The sequence below is a fragment of the Pteropus medius genome, unplaced genomic scaffold (assembly GCF_902729225.1).
Source record: "Pteropus medius unplaced genomic scaffold, Ma_sr-lr_union100, whole genome shotgun sequence".
NCBI classification, from domain to species: domain Eukaryota; kingdom Metazoa; phylum Chordata; class Mammalia; order Chiroptera; family Pteropodidae; genus Pteropus; species Pteropus medius.
Window position 1 is genome coordinate 20,752,380 of NW_024352787.1, and position 22,299 is coordinate 20,774,678.

The following is a 22,299-nucleotide window of genomic DNA, read 5'->3' on the forward strand; positions in this document are numbered from 1 at the left end:
GCAGTGCTATGGAAAAGGAATTTTTACAGATAATCAACACTTTTACATTGGGTCATGTAATTCTTTGATTTTATTTTCATTTTAGCAAATACTTACTGAGGGTCAACTTTGTGCTAGTCTTTGTTCTAAATACTGAGGATACAGCAGCTAACAAGATGGTTAAGGTACCTGCTCTCAAGGAGCTTACATTCTAGTTGAGGAAAATATACAATAAGTAGAAATTTTTTTAAGTAATATAATTTTAATCAGAATAAAATGCTATGAAACAAGCTCACAGAAAGATAGGATCAAGAGTGATAGGGCTCAATAACATAGAGAATGATAAGAATGGACTATTTCTTACGATCTTTGTCCTTTTTTATATTGGTGCTACCCTGAGTCTGCAATGTTTCAGAGCCAGCTTTCATTTTATAAAAATTTATTATTTCTTCTTCCAATTGTCTTTTTTCCTCTTCAATCTTTATTCTCTCCTCTTGTTGGACTCTTTTAAGATGCTCAAACTTGTCCTGTAGCTGTGAAACAAATATGCAATTGTGACTCAAAGCACACTACGGTGGCACATCCCCAGAAATATGTTTTTCTTTTATCTGGTTATTAAATATATATTAATCATCAGGGTAAAGCTTGATATTAATAATGACTTCAAAATTTTATATTTAAAGTAAAAATTGAGATATAAAAATGTTTTATCAATTAAATTTTTAAAATGTTTCAATTGAACCAAATGTAATAAAACCCACAGCTATAAAGAGCACTCAATTTTTTAAATACTTTGCTTTTTCTAATGAGGAATATATTCTCACTCACTTTCCCACAAATCTCTTCAACTGAAATTTGATAGATTCATGCTCACTATAAATATATATTTTAAAATACAGCATGGATTGTAAAACATTTGTTGAGACTTTAATTGTTAAAGACCTTCTGAAAAAAAATAATAATTTTCTTGTTAAGTAAAATTAGCATAATTATAGTAACAAACAAAAATCTTCAAGTACCTCATTCAGTTACTTTTTATTTATTTGTGAGGTCTTATTTAATCTGTGGGATTTAAAATAAATCAAATTAGCCATATGAAAGAGATGCTATCACTATGGATTACATTAGAGATGGGCCTGGGTCTTTAACATGACTTTACTGAAGGACATAAGGATGCTTGTATGCATCGGAGAAGGTATGTGTTAATAGTGGTTGTTTTTTTTATTCTAGATCTCCATTAGAATTATTCAGTAAGCTTGCAAATCTCCCAGTATTCAAGCTGTGCAGAAATCAATTATATTGGACTATCTGGAGCTTAAACCCAAGCATCAATGCTTTAAAAAAATTGCACAAGTGATTTGAGTGTGCAGCAAAGGTTGAGTTTCATGCTTCTAAATAAAGATTTTTTTTTTCCTTTCCTGGAATCATGTGTCTCTTGGAATTACATCTTGAGCCTGGAGAAACAAATGTGTATCTAAAAACAATGGCAAGAAATTGGTACTATGGAAAACAGTATGGAGGTTCCTCAAAAAACTAAGAATTGATCTACCATATAATCCAGCAATCCGTCTACTGGATTTTTACCCCAAAGACTTTAAAACCCATATCCAAAAAGATATTTGCACTCTGATGTTCATAGCAGCATTATTCACAGTTACCAGGACATGGAAGAAACCAAAGTGTCCTACAACAGATGATTGGCTAAAGAAGGTGTGGTACATATATACAATGGAATATTACTCGGCCATAAGAAGAGATGAAATACTGCCATTTGTGACAACATGAATGGACCTCGAAATAATCATACTAAGCAAAATAAGCCAGACAGAAAAAGTTGAAAATCACATGACATCACTTATATGTGGGATATAAACCTAAAAGGAACAAATGAACAGGACAAGCAAACAGAGACTCAGGGACATAGACAATGGACTAGTGGTTATCAGAGGATAGGGGTGGTGGAGGAGGGAAGAAGAGGGGGTAAAGGGGGTCAGTATACAGGGATTGGGGGAGGGTGAAATGGGTAAAGGGGATCTAATATATGGTAGCTGAAGGAAACTGGACTTTGGGTGGTAATTACACAATAGAATATATAGATGTCAAATTTTAACATACACTTGAAAATTACATAATTGTATTAACTAATGTTACCCCAACAAACTTAAAATATAATAAAAAAGAAAATAAAGGATGGAAAGAAAGAAAGAAAGAAAGAAAGAAAGAAAGAAAGAAAGAAAGAAAGAAAGAAAGAAAAACAGTGGCAAGAAGAATGATGGAAAAGGCTGGGGATATGAGAGTTTTCTCTCTGTAAGTGATGGCAAAATTAACTGAGGAAATGTTTTACTTAAAGATGGAAGGGCAAGAGTAGAAATCAGACAAATCTAAACTTCACCTTAATATATAAATATTTCAAATATTAACTACTCTGGTGAAAAGCTTGAAGTTTTCCCCAAAATTGGATACAAGGCAAGGATGCTCTCTCCTTCCACACTTTTTCAACATTGTATTGGAAGCCCTTGCTAATGCAATAAAACAATAGAAGGAAATAGAATGTATACAGATTGGAAAGGAGAAAATAAGGTCATCTTTTTCATGAGTAACATGCTCATCAATGTAGAAAACTCCAAAAAATTGACCAAAAAACTCTCCCATAACTAATAAGAAATCTAATAAAACATATTTAGCAAGTAAAGATAGTCTCTTTAACAAATGGTACTGGAACAACTGAACATCCGCATGCAAACATATGAATCTAGACAAAGATTGTTTTCATAAAAATAAGCTAAAATCAATCTTAGACCTAAATTTAAAATGGAAAACTATAAAACTCCTAGAAAATAACATAGAAGAAAACAGATGACTTTGGGCAAGGTGTTGTCTTTTTTTATGGTGTTGGCTTTAGATATAACCAAAGACTCAATCTATGAAAGAAATAATTGATATGCAGGGCTTCGTTAAAATTAAAATCTTTTCTGTGAAAGAAAATGTCGATACAATTAGAAGAAAAGTCATAGACTGGTAGGAAATATTTGCAAAAGACAGGTCTGACCTAGGAATCTAAGTTATCTAAGTTATCTAAGATATACAAAGAACACTTAAAATTCAGCAGTAAGAAAACAAAAACCTGATTAAAAATGGACCAAATATCTTAGCAGACACCTCCCCAAAGAAGATATATAAATGGCAAATAAGCACACAGAAATCTCCATCATATATCATCAGAAAAATGTTCAAACAACGAGATGCCACTACGCACCTATTAAAATGGCCAAAATCCAGAACACTGACATCTAATGTTGGGGAGGATGTGGAGCAATAGGAACTCTTCATACAGTGCTGGTGGGAATGTAATACAGTACAGCCACTTTGAAAGAGTGTTTGTTTTCTTACAAAACTAAACATGCTTTTATCATATGATTTAGCAAGTGTGCTCCTTAGTATTTACCCAAAGGAGTTGAAGCTTATGTCTAAACAAAAACTTACACATGAATATTTACGACAGATTTACTCATTATTGCCAAAACATGGAAGCAACAAAGATGTCCTTCAGTAAGTGAATGGATAAACTGTGGTACATTCAGAGAATGGATATTATTCAGTGCTAAAAATAAATGAGCTATCAAGGCATGAAAATACATAAAGGAATCTTACATATTACTAAGTGAATGAAGTCATTCTGAAAAGGCTACACACTATATGATTTCAATTATATTACACTTTGCAAAATTTTAGGGATAATAAATATATTAGTGTTTGCCAGAGGTTGAAGAGGAGAGATACATAAGCAGAGCACAGAGAATTTTTAGGGCAGTGAAATGCTCTATATGACATATTAATGGATATATATTATTATACATTTGTTCAAACCCAATGTATAACACCAAGAGTAAACCCAAAAGTGGACTTTGGGTGATTATAATTTGTCAATGTAGGTTTATTCCTGGTAAAGAAAAATGCACCATTCTAATGAGTAATGCAGATAATGGAATAGGCTGTGCATGTATAGGTATAGGAGGTATATGGAAAATCTCTGTATATTCCTCTCAATTTTCTTAGAAACATAAAACTACTCTCAAAATATAAATTATTTTTTAGTTGTAAATAATTTAGTTGTAATTTTAATATGGTCATGAGAGGAGGCAAGCACATTTCCCTACTCTGCCTTCTTGCCCAGACCCCTCCAAATTAAGATATTTTAAAATTATGTTCCTAATATAAACTGATATTTTGGTATGTACTGAGATAATATGGTTTTCTCTTTAAATCTGTAAATATCATACACCACATTAATAACATGCTGCTGGATCCTCTACTTATGAGATGGTGTCAATTTAATATTAAAAACATTATTGAGGGCTAATTGATATAACTGCACATATTTAAAACATATGGTTTGATAAACTTTAAAAATAATTTATTTGTAATTTTAATATGGTCATGAGAGGAGGCAAGCACATTTCCCTATTAAAATTGCAACTAAATTAGGATGATTAAGCTGAAGAACTATCTGAAGACTAGCTGAACAGAAGTCCTGTAATGAAGGATGTAAGGAATGTCAAGACTGGTAGGAGGTACAGAGATGAGAAATGGGTTGGCCCTACATCTTTGTGTGGTAGTTGAGAATTAGAAGGGATATCTTGGCTGCACAGGTCTCCCCTAAAGAGAGAAGGGCCCCGGCCTCACATCGGGCTCCTCAAACTGCAGCACCAGTGCCAGGAAGAAGAACTCCCATATCTGATTGAGAATAACAGTGAGGATTCTGTACATCCAGGCGAGACGGAAGGCTGCTGGAAACCTTGGCACCCTCTTAAAGAGCCTATGCACAGACTTGCTCACAGGTACACTGGGCTCCAGGGGAGGGATGGAGACTTGGGAGGTACCAGAGACATACAGGGAGAGACTGAGTTGTGTAGCTTAAGAGTGAGGAGTGGGGAGACAGCTGCCATTGTCCTTGTGTTGAGCCCTTCTCCCATGCAGCCTATGGGCAGGCACCATCTTTCCTGTGTTGAACCCTCCCCAAACAAGGCCAAATCTGAATCTGCACTGACCTGGTGAAATTCCTCACTCCACACTTGTGACTACCTGGGAACCTAAGACATCCAACTCACACACCACTGAAAACACTTTGAGCATACCCCAGGAGGCATTTTCAGTGATATGCAGCCATCCCAGACCCATGCTGTATTATTGTTTGGACACCTGGCAGGGTGTGCCGGCCTCAGGTGGCTGGCGGCTGGCTGTGGTGTGCTCTGATCCTTTAGCTAAGCGGCCTCAGGCTCAGCACTGGCACCAACCCTGAATCTGCATTATCTTGATGAACACCACTCTCCCCACCCTGTTGTCTCTAAGAGATCCCACCTCACCCAACTCATGTACTGTTGGAGGTTTTTCAGTGGCTGAGCCTTACAAGCAACCAGCAGGTGATGGCAGGATTTGGGGTGCCTTGGGGCTTTTGCTGAGCTGCCCAAAACCTATACTGGTGGCAGCCAGCCTCAGTTCACAGCATGATCTCTCTCACATGACCACAGTTAGCAACCAATTGTGGATCACTAATAGCTCCTACCAGGTAGCTTCAGGCTGGTCACAGGCAATGGCTGACCTTGCCCTTCGTGGGAGGCCCTACCAAGAGGCCCCATAGTTAATATACCTAGAGGCTGGATTCAGACAATAACAAAGTACCACTCAATTAATGTCATAAGCAGTGCACACAAAGGGAGGTCCCAGCAGACACCAGAGCCCCTGGGGCTAATCCAGCTTTGTGTAGTCAGGCATCACACAGTAGATCATATGCTGTGAGCAAGGCCAATAGTCAGAGCCAGTCAGCCTGAGGGTCAATGCCACCCACTGACATGGCAAAAGCAATCAAGGCTCACTACAACAGGTGAGCATATGCCACAAAATAGACACTCCTGGAGGACTCAGTGCAGGTGATCAGGGAAATTGCACCCCTGGGACCCAGAGAACATCTACTACATAAGGCCACCAAACCAAGCAAACACACACACACACACACACACACACACACACACACACACACACACACACACACAAAGAGACAGCCAAAATAATGAAACAAATAAACCAAAAATCCTAAAGGAAAGAACAAGAGAAAACTCCAGAAAAAGAACTAAGTGAAATGAAGAGATACAACCCACCAGATACAGAGTTCAAAACATTGATTATAAGGATGCTCAAACAACGCAATGAGAGCTTCAAAAAAGAAATAGTAAGCATAAAAGCAGATATAAAAAACATAAAAAGAACCAGTTAGAAATAAAGAACACAATAACCGAAATGAAGAATACATTAGAAGGCATTAACAGCAGATTACATGAAGCAGATGATTGAATCAGTGATTTGGAAGACAAGGTAGAAGAAAACAATCGAAAAAGCAAAAAGAACAAAGAATCTAAAAAAATATTAGAATAGTTTAAGGACCTCTGGAACAACACAAGAGTAACAACATTTGCATGTTAGAGGTACCAGGAGTAGAAGAGAGAGAGCAAAATATTGCAAACTTACGTGAAGAAACAATGAATGAAAACTTCTCTAACCTAGCAAAGGAAAAAGACATACAAATCGAGGACATGCAGAGAGTTCCAAACAAGATGAATCTAAACAGGCCACATCAAGATGCATTATAATTAAAATGGCGAAGTTTGATGAAAACATCAGAAGCATGGCAGCATAAGAGGTCACCTTGATCTCTCCCTTTGAAGATATACGTTGAACAGCAAAGGATTCCCTGAACAACACGAACACATATGAGAGATCCGTGCATCAAAACATCTGAAGGTGGGTGAATCAAAGTGAACAAGGGAGGGGAGAAGAGAGGAGAGTAGATATGGGTACCAGCTTACTTCAGGTCTTAGGAAAGGAGAGCAATTAAGTTGGAATGTGAACTGTCTATAGCCCCAAGCATTCCTGCCTGAATTATCAACCTATGCTGTGACTGAATCCAGTGATGGGGCAGAGATGGAATACAGAGGTGTGACAGCTGTGGTCTAGCAGCCACCGTTAATAGGCAGAAAACAAAACCATGGAGCCTGGCTGCTTACTCCCACCCTCCCAGAGCTCACCTCTCATCACATTGCTAGAGCTAGTAGTAGACTCCAGAAGAAGCTGTAGCAATGAGTGTCAGTTACAGAGCAGAATATCTATCTACAGCACTGAGAATTGAAGAGACAGTTCCTAACAGCAGATGCATGCCACAACTAATCTCAATGACAGGGGTAAAGGTGCAGAAACAAGGCAGCTGTGGTCTAGTAGTTGTCATTACTGGGAGGAGAACAAAGTCATAAATCTACAAGTATCCTCTCCCAGTAAAAAGGCATAATGGTAACATTCAGAACTTAGACATAAGTTCTGAATATGTCTAATTCAGAACTTAGACATATAATATAAAAAGAAAGAAACAGGAATAAATAATAGAATACCGCCAAACTGAAATAATAGGAAAAAAAAAAAGAGCAAAGAAATAATAGAGACACCAAGCTACCAGCAAAACAAAAGATAAAATGGCTATAGGAAAACTTCTTTTATCAATAACCATCCTAAATGTAAATGGACTGAACTGACCAATAAAAAAGTACAAAGCAAAGGATCAAAAAACTTCCAACCATATGCTGCCTTCAGGAAACAAATCTCAGCTGCAAGAACAAATATAGACTTAAAGTGAAAAGATGGAAAATGATACTCCAAGCAGATAGCCATACTTATATCTGACAAAATAGATTTCAAGGTAAAAAAGATAACAAGAGAAAAAGATAGACATTTTCTAATGATAAAGGGAATGATACATCAAGAAGACATAACAATTATAAATACATATGCACATAATCAGGAAGCACCAAAATATATATATAAAGCAACTAACAGAACTAAAAGGAGAAACTGACAAAATCACAATTATAGTAGGGGACTTAAATATCCCAATAGAGAGATTATCAAATCAGAAAATCAACAAGGAAATATAGGCCTTAAATGATACATTAGACCAAAGAAACCTAATCGATATACACAGAGCATTTCATTCCAGAATACCAGATTATAAATTTTTCTCTAGTGCACATGAAATATTCTCAAAGATCGACTTTATATTGAAACACAAAACTGGTCTCAACAAATTTAAGAACTTGAAATTATACAAAGAATATGCTACAACTGCAATGATTTGAAATCGGAAATCAACTGTGAAAAAATGCAAAGAAAACCAACAAATTGTGGAGATTAAACAATATTCTACTAAAGAACAACTGGGTCAAAGAAGAAATAAAAAATGATATCAAAAATACAAAGAGAGAAACGAGATGACAATATGACACATCAAAATTTGGAGACACAGCAAAAGTGGTAATAAGAGGGAAGTGTATATCATTGAAGACCTACCTCAAGAAATAGAAAAATCTCAGATAAGCAAAATAGCATTTCACCTTTAAGAACTACGAAAAGATCAAATGAAGCCCAAAGTCAGTAGAAGAAAAAATAATAAAATTTACAGCAGAATTAAATGAAATAGAGATGAAATCAAGAACAAAAAGATAAGAAAAATGCAACAAAGAGCTGGTTCTTTGAAAAGATTAATAAAATTGGCAAACCCCTGGCTAACCTCACTCAGAAAAAAAAAGTCAAATGAACAAAATCAGATATGAAAGAGAAGTTACAATGGATATCACAGAAATACAAAGACTCATACAAGAATATTATGGAAGACTACTATGCTACAAAATTCAATACCCTAATAAGATGCATATGTTCTTAGAAATATAAAACCTTTCTAGACAAAATCACTAACAAATAAAATCTAAATAGCCCAATCAAGAGAGAGTAAGGGCATTGAAACAATCATGGAAACCGCCCCACAAGTAAAAATCCAGGACCAAATAGCTTCACTAGTAAATTCTACCAAACTTTCAGAAATGATTTAATACCTATTCTTCTCAAACTCTTTCAAAAAATTGAAAAAGAGGCAATACTTCCAAACTCATTTAATAAGGCCAACATTATCAAAATCAAAACCTTGCAAGGAAAACACAGAAAAAGAAAACTACAAACCAATATCTTTAATGAATACAAATTCAAAAATTTTAAAACACTAGCAATGAGATACACCAATACATTAAAATATGATACATGATGATCATTTAGGGTTCATTCCATGACTGAAGAATGGCTCAATATACACAAATCAATCAATGTGATATACCTCATAAACAAAATAAAGGATAAAATTATATAATTATATCTATAAATGAAGGAAAAGCATTTATATAATAAATGCCAGGTATGACAAACGCTGAGCTAATATACTCAATGTTGAAAACTGAAAGCTTTTCCTCTAAGATCAGGAACAAGACAAGAATGTACACTCTCACCACTATTATTCAAAATAGTATTGGAAGTCTAAAACAAAGCAGTCAGGCAAGATAAAGAAATAACAGACACCTAAATTTGGAATAAAGAAATAAATGATTCATTTTTCACAGACAACATAATTCTTTGTTTTCTTTTTCTGTTAATCTTTTACGTTTATTGGGGTAACACTGGTTAATACAATTATATAATTTTCAGGTGTACATTAAAATTTGACATCTATATATTCTATTGTGTGATTACCACCCAAATTCCAGCTTACTTCAGCTACCATATATTTAATCCCCTTTACCCACTTCACTCTCCCTGATTCTCCTATATATTGACCCCCTTTCCTCTATCTACTTCTCTGCTCCTCTCCTACCCACTATCCTCTGGTAACCACTAGTCCATTGACCATGTCCCTGAGTCTGTTTGCTGGTCCTGTTCATTTGTTGCTTTTAGGTTTATATCCCACATATAAGTGATGTCACGTGATTTTTAACTTTTTCTGTCTGGCTTATTTTGCTTAGCATGATTATCTTGAGGTCCATTCATGTTTTTGCAAATGGCAATATTTCATCTCTTCTAATGGCTGAGTAATATTCCATTGTATATATGTACCACACCTTCTTTAGCCAATCATCTGTTGTAGGACACTTTGGTTGCTTCCATGTCCTGGCCACTGTATATAATGTTGCTATGAACATCAGTGTGCAAACATTTTTACAGATATGAGTTTTCAAGTCTTTGGGGGTAAATACCCAATAGAGGGATTGCCGAATCATACAGTAGATCAATTCTTAGTTTTTTAAGGAACTTCCATACTGCTTTCCATAGTGGTTGTACCAATTTGCAGCCGCACCAGCACTCTATGAGGGTTCCTTTTTCTCAGCATCCTCTCCAACATTTGTTATAACTTGTCCTGTTGATTATAGCTATTCTAACAGGTGTGAGATGGTATCTCATTGCATTTTGATTTGCATTAAGCTAATAGCTAGCAACGTTGAGCATCTTTTCATATATTTGTTAGCCATTTGTATGTTCTCTAGGGAGAAATGTCTGTTCAGGTCCTCTGCCAATTTTTTTGTTGGATAGTTTTTATTTCTGTTGTTATTGAGATGTATGAGCTCTTTGTATATTTTGGATATTAGGCCTTTATCAAAGGTGTTGCTTGCAAATATATCTTCCTATTCAGATGATCGTCTCTCTCTTTACCTTGTTGAGGGTTTCTTTTACTGAGCAGAAGCTTTTTAGTTTGATGTAATCTCCTTAATTTATTTTAGCTTTTACTTCCCTTGTTTCTGAGGTCAAATGAATAAAATCCTCTTTAAGTCCAAGGTCTTTGAGTTTAGTTTCTATGTTTTCTTCTACACATTTTATTGTTTCAGGTCTTATATACAGGTCCTTAACCATTTTGAATTAATTTTGGTGTATGGTGATAGACAACAGTATAGTTTCATTTTTTTGCAAGTGGCTTTCCAGTTTTCCCAGCACCATTTATTGAAGAAGCTTTCTTTTCTCCACTGTATGCTTATGCTTTTTTGTTGAACATTATTTGTCAATATAAATATGGATTTACTTCTGGACTCTCAATTCTGCTCCACTTGTCCATATGTCCGTATTTCTGCCAATACTATGCAGCTTAGATTACTGTCACTTTGTAGTATAATTTGAAGTCAGGCAGAGTGATGCCTCCAACATCGTTCTTTTTTCTCAGGCTGGCTTTGGCAATTCAGGGTCTTTTGTGCTTCCATACAAATCTGATGATTTTTTTATTTCTTTAAAAAAACGCTGATGGCATTTTGATGGGGACTGCACTAAATCTGTATAATGCTTTAGTTAATAAGGTCATTTTAACTATGTTGATTCTTCCAATCCAAGAAAACGGAATGTCTTTCCACTTCTTTGTATCTTCTTCGATTTCTTTTAATAGGGTCTTGTAGTTTTATTATATAGGTCCTTCACGTGTTTCATTAAATTTAGTCCTAGGCATTTTATTCTTTTGGGTGCAATTGTGAAAGAAATTATTTTTTCCATTTCTTTTACTATTGATTCATTATTACAGTATAGGAATGCTGTGGATTTTTCAACGTTGATTTTGTATCCAGACACTTTACTGTATTCGCTTATTGTTTCTAGTAGTGTTCTTATGGAGTCTTTAGGGTTATCTATATAGAGAATCATGTCATCCTCAAATAGCGACAGTTTGACCTCTTCATTTTCTATTTGGATGCCTTTTATATCTGTCTCGTCTAATTGCAATTGATAGGACCTACAATATTATATTGAATACAGTGGTGATAGTGGACAGCCTTGCCTTGTTCCTGATGTTGGAGGGAAGGTTTAGTCTTTTACCATTAAGTATAATGTTGGTTGAGGGTTTGTCCTATATGACCTTTATTATGTTAAGGTACTTTTCTTCTATACCAATTTTGTTAAGTGCTTTGATCATAAATGTATGCTGTATCTTGTTGAAGGCTTTTCTGCATCAATTGATATGATCATATGATTCTTATTTTTTAATTTTTTATGTGGCGTATAACATTAATCAATTTGTGTATGTTGAACCATCTTGTGCCCCTGGGATGTAGCCCACTTTATCGTGGTGTTTAATCTTTTTAATGTGTTGCTGTATTCAGTTCATTAGTGTCTTATTTAGGATTTTTGCATCTGTGTTCATGAGAGATATTGATCTGTAGTTTTCTCTTTTTTGTGTTATCCTTACCAGGTTTTGGTATCAGAGTAATATTGGCCTCATAAAATGAGTTGGGAAATATTGCCTTCTCTTCAAATTTTTGGAAGAGTTTGAGTAGAATAGGTATTAAATCTTCTTTGAATGTTAGATAGAATTCACTGGTGAAGCCATCTGGTTTTGGACTTTTACTTTTTGGTAGGTTTTTGATGATTGTTTCAATTTCCATGCTGCTGATCGGTCTATTTAGTTTTTCTAATTCTTCTTGATTCAGTCTAGGAAGGTTGTATGTTTCTAAGTACCAGTCCATTTCTTCTAGGTTATTAAATTGGTATTATATACTTTTTCATAGTATTCTTTGTATTTCTGCGATATCAGTCATAATTTCCCCTCTTTCATCCATGATTATGTTTATTTGTGTCTTTTCTCTTTATTCTTTAGTGATTCTAGCCAGGGGTTTGTCAATTTTATTAACCTTCTCAAAGAACTAATTCTTCATTGCATTTATTTTTTCTATTGCTTTTTGTTTTCAATTTCATTTATATCTGCTCTAATTTTGATGAATTCTTTCCTTCTGCTGATTTTAGGCCTCATTTGCTCTTCCTTTAATAGTTTTTTGAGATGAACTGTTGGGTCATTTATTTGGGCTCATTCTTGTTTTTGGAGATAGGCCTGTAATGATATGAACTTTCTTCTTCTGACCATTTTTCCAATGTCCTAAAAGTTTTAATGTGTTGTACTATCATTATCATTCATTTCTATGTATCTCTTGATCTCTGTTTTTACTTCTTCAGTGACCCAGTTATTCTTCAGTAGCATGTTGTTTAATCTCCATGCATTTGTGGCTTTTCCTGCTTTCTTTTTGCAGTTGATCTCTAGTTTCAAAGCATTAGGATCAGAGACTATATTTTGTATGATTTCAACCCTCTTATATTTATTGAAGCTGTCTCTGTGTCCCAGTATGTGGTTGATTCTTGAGAATGTTCCATGTGCATGAGAGAAGACTGTATAAGCAGCTGTTTTGGGATGGAAGGCTCTGTAAATGTCAATTATGTCCAGTTGGTCTAATGTGTCAATCAAGGATGTTATTTATTAATTTTCTGTTTGGTTGTTCTGTCTATATCCGACAGTGGAGTTTTTAGGTTCCCTACTATGATGGTGTTTTGGTCTGTTTCTCCCTTTAGTTCTGTTAGTAATTGCTTTACATATTTCAGGGCTCCCTGATTGGGAGCATTAATAAGTGTTATGTCTTCTTGATGCATGATTCCTTTTATCATTATGAGGTGTCCCTCAGTATCTTTCTTTGTATTTTTTATTTTGAAGTCTATTTCATCTGATATTAGTACCACTACTCCTGCTTTTCACTGAAGCCATTTGCTTGAAATCTCATTTTCCACCCTTTCACCTTGAGTGTATATTTGTCTTTGGAGCTGAGATGTGTGTCCTGGAGGCAGCATATGGTTAAGTTTTGTTTTTTGATTCAATGTGCAGATCTGTGCCTTTTTATTAGTGAATTCAATCCATTTCCATTTCGGGTGATTATTAAAAAGTGAGGTCTTCTTATAGCCATTTTATCTTTTGCTTTCTGGTAGCTCGGTGTTTCCATTGCTTCCTTGTCCTTGTGTTTCCTTTTTTTATTTTGGTTAGCTTTTGTGGATTTTCCCTCTGGTTCTTCTTCTTTTATGTTATATACTTCAGTTCTGAATCTTCAGTATGTGGTTACCATTACAAATATGAAAAAAAATAGTTATATATATATACACAGTCATCCATTTTCTTCTGCACAATCCTTATCTCCATTCCGCTTTGCAAATTTAGATCTTTGAATCCTCTGCTTTTCAGTGGACAAATCACAATTTGTTCCCATGTATGCTCAACATTCATTACTATCATGCTATAGAATTTCTTTTCTTATTATTTAAGCTATAATGCCCTGTTTTTAGTAAGGATTGCACTACTCCACTTCTATTTGCCTGATAGTTACTTGATTCCTAATTATGTATTTTTTGTATTTTGTTTAGATGAGCTGACCCCTTTCAGTATTTTATAGTGCAGGCCTCATAGTGGAGAATTCCCTCAATTTTTGTATGTCCGGAAAGGTCTCCTTCATATCTGAGGGAGAGCTTAGCTGGATACATTATTCTAGGCTGGTAGTTCTTTTCACTTAATATTAAATATTTGGTTCCATTTCTTTCTAGCTTGTAAGGTCTGTACTGAGAAGTCTCATGATAATCTAATGGGTTTTCCTTTATAAGGTACCATTTTCTTCTCCCTGGCTGCCTTGAGAATTCTATCTTTCTTGTTGATTTTTGATAACTTTAATACAATGTGAAGGCCTTTTGGGGTTGAGATAATTGGGTGTTCTGTTGAATTCTTGAATTCCAAGCTCCAGCTCATTCCTTGAATTTGGAAAATTCTCGTCCACTATTTGTCTGAAAATGCTTTCTAGCCCCTGCTCTTTTTTTCACCTTTGATAATGTCCATTATTCTTATGTTTCCTCTCCTGATGGTATCAGCTAGTTCTTATATTTCTCTTTCATTATTTTTTATTCTTAGGTTTCTCTCTTCTTCCTTTTGATTTATTTCTAGATTTCTGTCTTCGATATCACTGATCCTTTCTTCCATTTGAACGACTCTATTTCTCAGGCTTACTTTTTCATTTTTCAACACTTGCAGTGTGTTCTTCATCTCCAGAATATCTATTCTGTTGTACTTGAGGGTTTCAATCTCCTTGCTCTGCTCATCTAGTTGTTTTTTCAGTTCCTAAAATTGTTGATATGACTCATTTTGGATCTCACTGAGTTGTCAGATGTACCATCTTGAAGTCTGTCATTTAAGTCACATATTTCTATGTCCTTACGCTTATTTTCTGGAGATTTTTCTCTTCTTTCTGAGATGCCTTGTCACCTTGGTTGTTCATGGTGTTAACAGAGTATTTCTCCGCTTGGGCATTATTGGAATTGTATTCTGCTGGGTTTTTTTTTTCCCCCCCAGAATGACGATTTATTATATAAAGTCTCTCTTTAGCCTGCTGCAAAAAAGGGACTTTTCTTTTGGTTTCCAGTAGATGGCATCTAAGACTCTTGTCCCCTTGCTTTATATAAACCCTAAATATTGTCTTTTTTATTTTCTTGTATATATTTAATCACACTCCCTACTCTCAGTTTCAGTCATTGTCTGTGTTAGCAACTGTTTTGGTAGCATTTGCTCAGATTCCCTTGGGACTCCGTGGTGATCAGTCCCAGAGTGTATTGGGGGAGGGACCCTCTGTGTTGGGAACTTTGTGTTGGGAGTTGGCAGCTTCAGCTCAGCCTCAGTTTTGCAACCAGAGCAGTAAAAGTCAACTGTTGTTTCTCTGTGGTCCCATCCCGCTTCTGTGCTTTCTGCCCTGATGATTGTGCCCTGCTGCCTGCTGTGTAGATGTCACAGCACTTCCAGGCAGGGCTGTTCAGGGAAGTTGCCGCACCTTCACTCCTCCTCTTCCTCCTCCTCCATCTCCTCCTCCTTCAAGGAGCTCCAGAGGCTGCAATTAGCAGCATCTTTATTTCTCCTAGTCCACCGCCAGACTTCCAGGCAGGGCTGTTCAAGAAAGTTGCCCCACCTTCACTCCTCCTCCTCTTCCTTCAAGGAGCTACCTGTGGTAGTTCTTATGCACAGTTCCCACACTCAGATGTACTGATGTACAGTTTGGGTTTTTGATGTTCAGCTTATTGTTGTTTCAAGGGGAGGGATCTGAAGATGTATCTCACTCTACCATGTTTCCCAGAATCAACATAATTCTTTATATAGAAAATGCTAAAAACTCCACCAAAAAACTATTAGAAACAATAAACAAATACAATCACGTTGCAGGATACAAAAATAATGTGCAGAAATCCATTACATTCCTATGCACTAACAATAAAATTTCAGGAAAATTAAAAAAAAATTATTTTGCAACTGCAACAGCAACAACTAGAATAAACATAAGAAAGCATGTTAAAGACCCTGAAAACTACCAGACTTATTAAAGGAAATTGAAGAAGACACTAAGAAATGGAAAACTATTTCGTGTTTATGGATTAGAAGAAACAACACAGTTTAATGGCCATATTACTGAAAGCAATATACAAATTTAATGTAATTGCCATCAAAATCCCAATGGCATTTTTTCTAAGAATTGGACAAAAGAATCAGAATTGTACAAAATCACAAATTTCTGAATAACCAAAGCAACCCTGAGAAAAAAGAACACAGCCTGAAGTATCACAGCCCCTTATTTCAAATCACACTAGAAAGAGACAATAATTAAAACAGTATTATATTGGCAGAAAAACAGACACACAGACCAATGGAACAGATTTGCGAGCCCAGAAATAAACCCACGTGTACATGGGCAAATGGTTTTTGATAAAGGAGCCCAAAACACACAATGGGGAAAAGAAAGCCCCTTCAATCAATTGTGCTGGGAAATTGGAAAACTACATGCAAAAGAATGAAACTAGATTTCTATTTGTCACCATCCACAAAAATTAACTCACACCTAATTATGTGACCTGAAACAATAAAATGCATTAAAGAAAACATAGGTACTAAACTTATGAAATTTAATCTTATAGAGGATTTTATAAATCTTACTTCAAAGGCAAGAGAAATAAAAGCAAAAATAAAAGAATGGAATGATATCAAACTAAAACCTTCTGCACGGGAATAGAAGCCATTGACAAAACAAAGAGGCAACCAACTGAATGTGAGAAGATATTTGCAAACATATGGGGCAAATATCCAAAATATATAAAAAACCCATATAACTCAACACCAAAAAAATTTAAAAATTAAAAATTGGGCAAAGGACCTGAACAGACACTTCTCTCAAAGTGACTTTCAGACAAATAGTAGCAGAGGATTGTAACCCTTATTAAGAGCAGGGCATTATAGCTTAAATTATAAGAAGTGAATTGTTATAACAAGATAGAATGAACGTTCAGCATACGTAGGAACAAACTGAGACAATGACAACTGAAAAGAGGAAGATTCAAAGATCCAAATTCGCAAAGGGGAATGACAGTAAGGCATGCGCAGAAGAAAATAGATGACTGTACATATATAACTATCCTTTACATATTCGTAATGGTAACCACAAGCCGGAGAATGAGAACTGAAATATATAACATGAAACAAGAAGAGCCAGAGGCAAAACCCACAAAAGCCAACTAAAATAAAGAAAACAGATACACATGGACAAGGAAGCAATGGAAACACCGAGCTACCAGAAAGCAAAAGATAAAATGGCTATGAGAAGACCTCATATTTCAATAATCACCCTAAATGTAAATGGATTGAATTCACAATAAAAAGGCACAGATTTGCACATTGAATCAAAAAACAAACTCAACTATATGCTGCCTCCAGGAAACACATCTCAGCTCCAAAGACAAATATACACTCAAGGTGAAAGGGTGGAAAATGAGATTTCAAGCAAATGGCTTCAGTGAAAAGCAGGAGTAGCATACTAATATCAAATAAACTAGATTTCAAAATAAGAAAGAGAAAGATACTGAGGGACACTTCATAATGGTAAAGGGAATCATGCACCGAGAAGACATAACACTTATTAATATCTATGCTCCCAATCGGGGAGCCCTGAAATATGTAAAGCAATTACTAACAGAACTAAAAGGAGAAACAGACCAAAACACCATCGTAGTAGGGGACCCCAATACCTCACTGTCAGGTATGGACATATCATACAAACAGAAAATCAATAAGGAAATAAGATCCTTAAATGAAACATTAGACCAGCTGGACATAATTGACATTTACAGAGCCTTCCATCCCAAAACAGCTGCTATACATTCTTCTCTCATGCACATGGAACATTCTCAAGAATTGACATACTGGGACACAGAAATAGCCTCAACAAATATAAGAGGGTTGAAATCATACAAACTATAGTCTCTGATCCTAATGCTTTGAAACTAGAGATCAGCTGAAAAAAAAAATCAAGAATAACCACAAATACATGGAGATTATAAAACATGCTACTGAAGAACAACTAGGTTAGAGAAGAAATAAAAACAGAGATCAAGAAATACATAGAAATGAGTGATAATGACAGTACAACATATCAAAACTTTTGGAACACGGCAAAAGCGGTCATAAGAGGAAAGTTCATATCATTAAATGCTTACCTCCAAAAACAAGAACGAGCCCAAATGAATAACTAATGCTTTATCTTTTAAAAAAAACTAAAAAAAAAGAACAAATGAAGCCTAAAGTCACCAGAAAGAAAATCATCAAAATTAGAGCAGATATAAATGAAATTGAAAACAAAAGAATAATAAAAAAAATAAATGCAACAAAGAGCTAGTTCTTTGAGAAGGTTAATAAAACTGACAACCCGCTAACTAGAATCACTTAAGAAAAAAGAGAAAGAACACAAATAAACAAAATCAGGGATAAAAGAGGGGAAATTATGACTGATATCGTAGAAGCACAAAGGATTGTACAAGAATACTACAGAAAATATATAAGACCAAATTTAATAACCTAGAAGATATGGATCAGTACTTAGAAAAATACAATCTTCCTAGACTGAATCAAGAAGATCTGAAAAATCTAAATAGACCAGTCATCAGTATGGAAACTGAAACAATCATCGAAAAGTAAAAGTCCAGGACCAGATGGCTTCACCAGTGAATTCTATCTAACATTCAAAAAAGATTTAATACCTATTCTACTCAAACTCTTCCAAAAATTTGAAGAGGAGGCAATATTTCCCAACTCATTTTATGAGGCCAATATTACTCTGATACCAAAACCTGGTAAGGATAACACAAAAAAGAGAAAACTACAGATCAATATCTCTCATGAACACAGATGCAAAAATCCTAAATAAGACACTAATGAACTGAATACAGCAACACATTAAAAAGATTAAACACCACGATAAAGTGGGCTACATCCCAGGGGCACAAGATGGTTCAACATACACAAATTGATTAATGTTATACGCCACATAAAAAATTAAAAAATAAGAATCATATGATCATATCAATTGATGCAGAAAAGCCTTCAACAAGATACAGCATACATTTATGATCAAAGCACTTAACAAAATTGGTATAGAAGAAAAGTACCTTAACATAATAAAGGTCATATAGGACAAACCCTCAACCAACATTATACTTAATGGTAAAAGACTAAACCTTCCCTCCAACATCAGGAACAAGGCAAGGCTGTCCACTATCACCACTGTATTCAATATAATATTGTAGGTCCTATCAATTGCAATTAGACGAGACAGATATAAAAGGCATCCAAATAGAAAATGAAGAGGTCAAACTGTCGCTATTTGAGGATGACATGATTCTCTATATAGATAACCCTAAAGACTCCACAAGAACACTCCTAGAAACAATAAGCAAATATAGTAAATATTCTGCATATAAAATCAATGTTCAAAAAGCCATAGCATTCCTATACTCTAATAACAAAGTGACAGAAAAAGAAGGGGAAAAATAATTCCTTTTGCAATTGCAACAAAAAAAATAAAATACCTAGGAATAAATCTAAAGAAATATTTGAAAGACCTATATAATGAAAACTCTAAGACTCTATTAAAAGAAATCAAAAAAGATACAAAGAAATGGAAAGACATTCCATGTTCTTGGATTAGAAGAATCAAGACCATATTACCTAAAGCATTATACAGATTTAATGCAATCCCCAACAAAATCCCGTCAGCATTTTTTAAAGAAATAGAACAAAAAATCATCAGATTTGTATGGAAGCACAAAAGACCCCGAATTGCCAAAGCCATCCTGAGAAAAAAGAACAAGGCTGGAGGCATCACTCTGCTTGACTTCAAATTATACTACAAAGTGACAGTAATCTAAGCTGCATAGTATTGGCAGAAATGCAGACATATGGACAAGTGGAGCAGAATTGAGAGTCCAGAAGTAAAATTATTTGTCCTATATTTATATGGGCAAATAATTTTCGACAAAAAAGCCAAAAACATACAGTGAAGAAAGAAAAGCCTCTTCAATAAATGGTGCTGGGAAAACAGGAAAGCCACCTGCAAAAGAATGAGACTAGACAGTTGTCTATCGCCACACACCAAAATTAACTCAAAATGGATTACGGACCTGAATATAAGACCTGAAACAATAAAATGCATAGAAAAAAACTGAGGAATGAAACTCAAAGACCTTAGACTGAAAGAGGATTTTATGAATTTGACCTCAAAAGCAAGGGAAGTAAAAGCTAAAATAAATGAATGGGATTGCATCAAACTAAAAAGGTTCTGCTCAGCAAAAGATATCGTAAACAAAGTAAAGAGACAATCATCTGAATGGGAAAATATATTTGCAAGAAATGCCTCGAATAGGGCCTGATGTCCAAAATATACAAAGAACTCATACCACTCAATAACAACAACAGAAAAATAAACAATCCAATAAAAAAATGGCCAGAGGACCTGAACAGACACTTCTCCCTAGAAGACATACAAATGACCAAGAAATATTAGAAAAGTTGTTCAACATCACTAGCTATTAGGGAAATGCAAATCAAAACCACAATGAGATACAATCTCACACCTGTTAGAATAGCTATAATCAATACGACAAACAATAACAAATGTCGGAGAGAATGCAGAGAGAAAGGAACCTTCATACACTGCTGGTAGGACTGCAAATTGGTACAGCCACTGTGGAAACTGTGGAGGTTCCTCAAAAAATGAAGAATTGATCTACCATATGACCCTAAAATCCCTCTACTGGGTATTTACCCCAAAGACTTGAAAATCCATATCCAAAAATATATTTGTGCACCCATGTTCATAGCAGCATTATTCAGTGTCCAGAACATGGAAGTAACCAAAGTGTCCTACGATAGATCATTGGCTAAAGAAGTTATAGCACATATATCCTATGGAATATTACTCAGCCATAAGAAGAGATGAAATACTGCCATTTGCAACATGGATAGACCTTGAGATAATCATGCTAAGCCAAATAAGCCAGACAGAAAAAGTTGAAAACCACATGATATCATTTATATGTGGGATATAAAACTAAAAGCAATAAAGGAACAGGACAGTTTCCTGGACATGGACTATAGACTAGTGGTTATCAGAGAGTGGGAACGGGGTAGGTATATGGGGTGAAGGTGGTCAAATGTGAGGTGATGGAAAGAAGACTAACTATAGGAGGTGAATGCACAGTATAAATATGTGTGTGTGTGTGTGTGTGTGTGTGTATCTTACTGTTTAAATGTACAGCTGAAACACTGGATTCATTAACCAAAGTCACCATAAAAAAAATAAAATATATCAATTATTTTTAAAAATAAAACAAACAAACAAATAAATAAATAAATAGTGAAAGCCATGTTCTTCATATGCCTACTTTCTACTCTATACAATCTGATGTCAAAGGCAAAGTCCCTGACTGCCAGGTACTTGCAATACAGTACTGGGAATGCACTTAAAACAATGATATTCAAAAAAATATCGCATTTTGTAACAGCTAAATGTACAAAGTAAATAGCAAACTATTTATAAATTAAACAGTAATAATATTTACATGACATACAATTTTCATTCTGCAATTGTACCACTACATGTAGAATCTCCTTACCCTTCAAAGCACGCTTTCCCAGTAAATAGCTTTCTCTAGTAGCACATGCTATTTCTTATCCACATTTAAAGCTGATAACTATAAAGAAAAATATTTTTGAAATAAAAACTTCGACACTGAGAAGATAAATAAATAACTAAATAATAAAGAACGAAATAGTGTTTGAAAGACTGGATAGCCAAATGCTGAAGAATAAAAATAGACTGTTGTCTATCACCATACACCAAAATTGACTGAAAATGAATCAAGACCTGAAAATAAGACCTTGAACAATAAATTGCATGGAATAAAACATAGGTACTAAACTCGTGAACTTTGGATTTAGAGAGAATTTTATAAATTTGACCTCAAAGTCAAGAGAAATAGAAGAAAAAAATAAATGAATGAGACTATATCAAACTAAAAAGCTTCTGCACAGCAATAGAAATTATCAACAAAGTAAAGAGACAACTATTTGAATGGGAAAATATATTTGCAAGCAACACTTCGATAAGGATCTAATATCCAAAATATGCAAAGAACTCATTCCACTCAATAACTACAAAGAAAACCACGAATGATCCAATAAATAATGGGAAAAGGAGAGGAGTGACATCAGAGGCATGGTAGAGTGAGAGATGTCCCCAGATCTCTCTCCTTGAAACAGCAATA

General features: G+C 35.0%; 1 protein-coding gene across 1 annotated transcript in view; it reads right to left on the bottom strand.

Annotated features, from left to right (window-relative positions):
- Nucleotides 1-332: 332 nt before the first annotated feature.
- Nucleotides 333-22,299, bottom strand: part of SEPTIN14 (septin 14) — a 117,139-nt gene continuing 95,172 nt past the window's right edge. The window contains exon 9 of the mRNA XM_039849233.1: nt 333-512. Within this exon, the coding sequence (XP_039705167.1) occupies nt 333-512 (180 nt within the window). The remainder of the gene's footprint in view (nt 513-22,299) is intronic.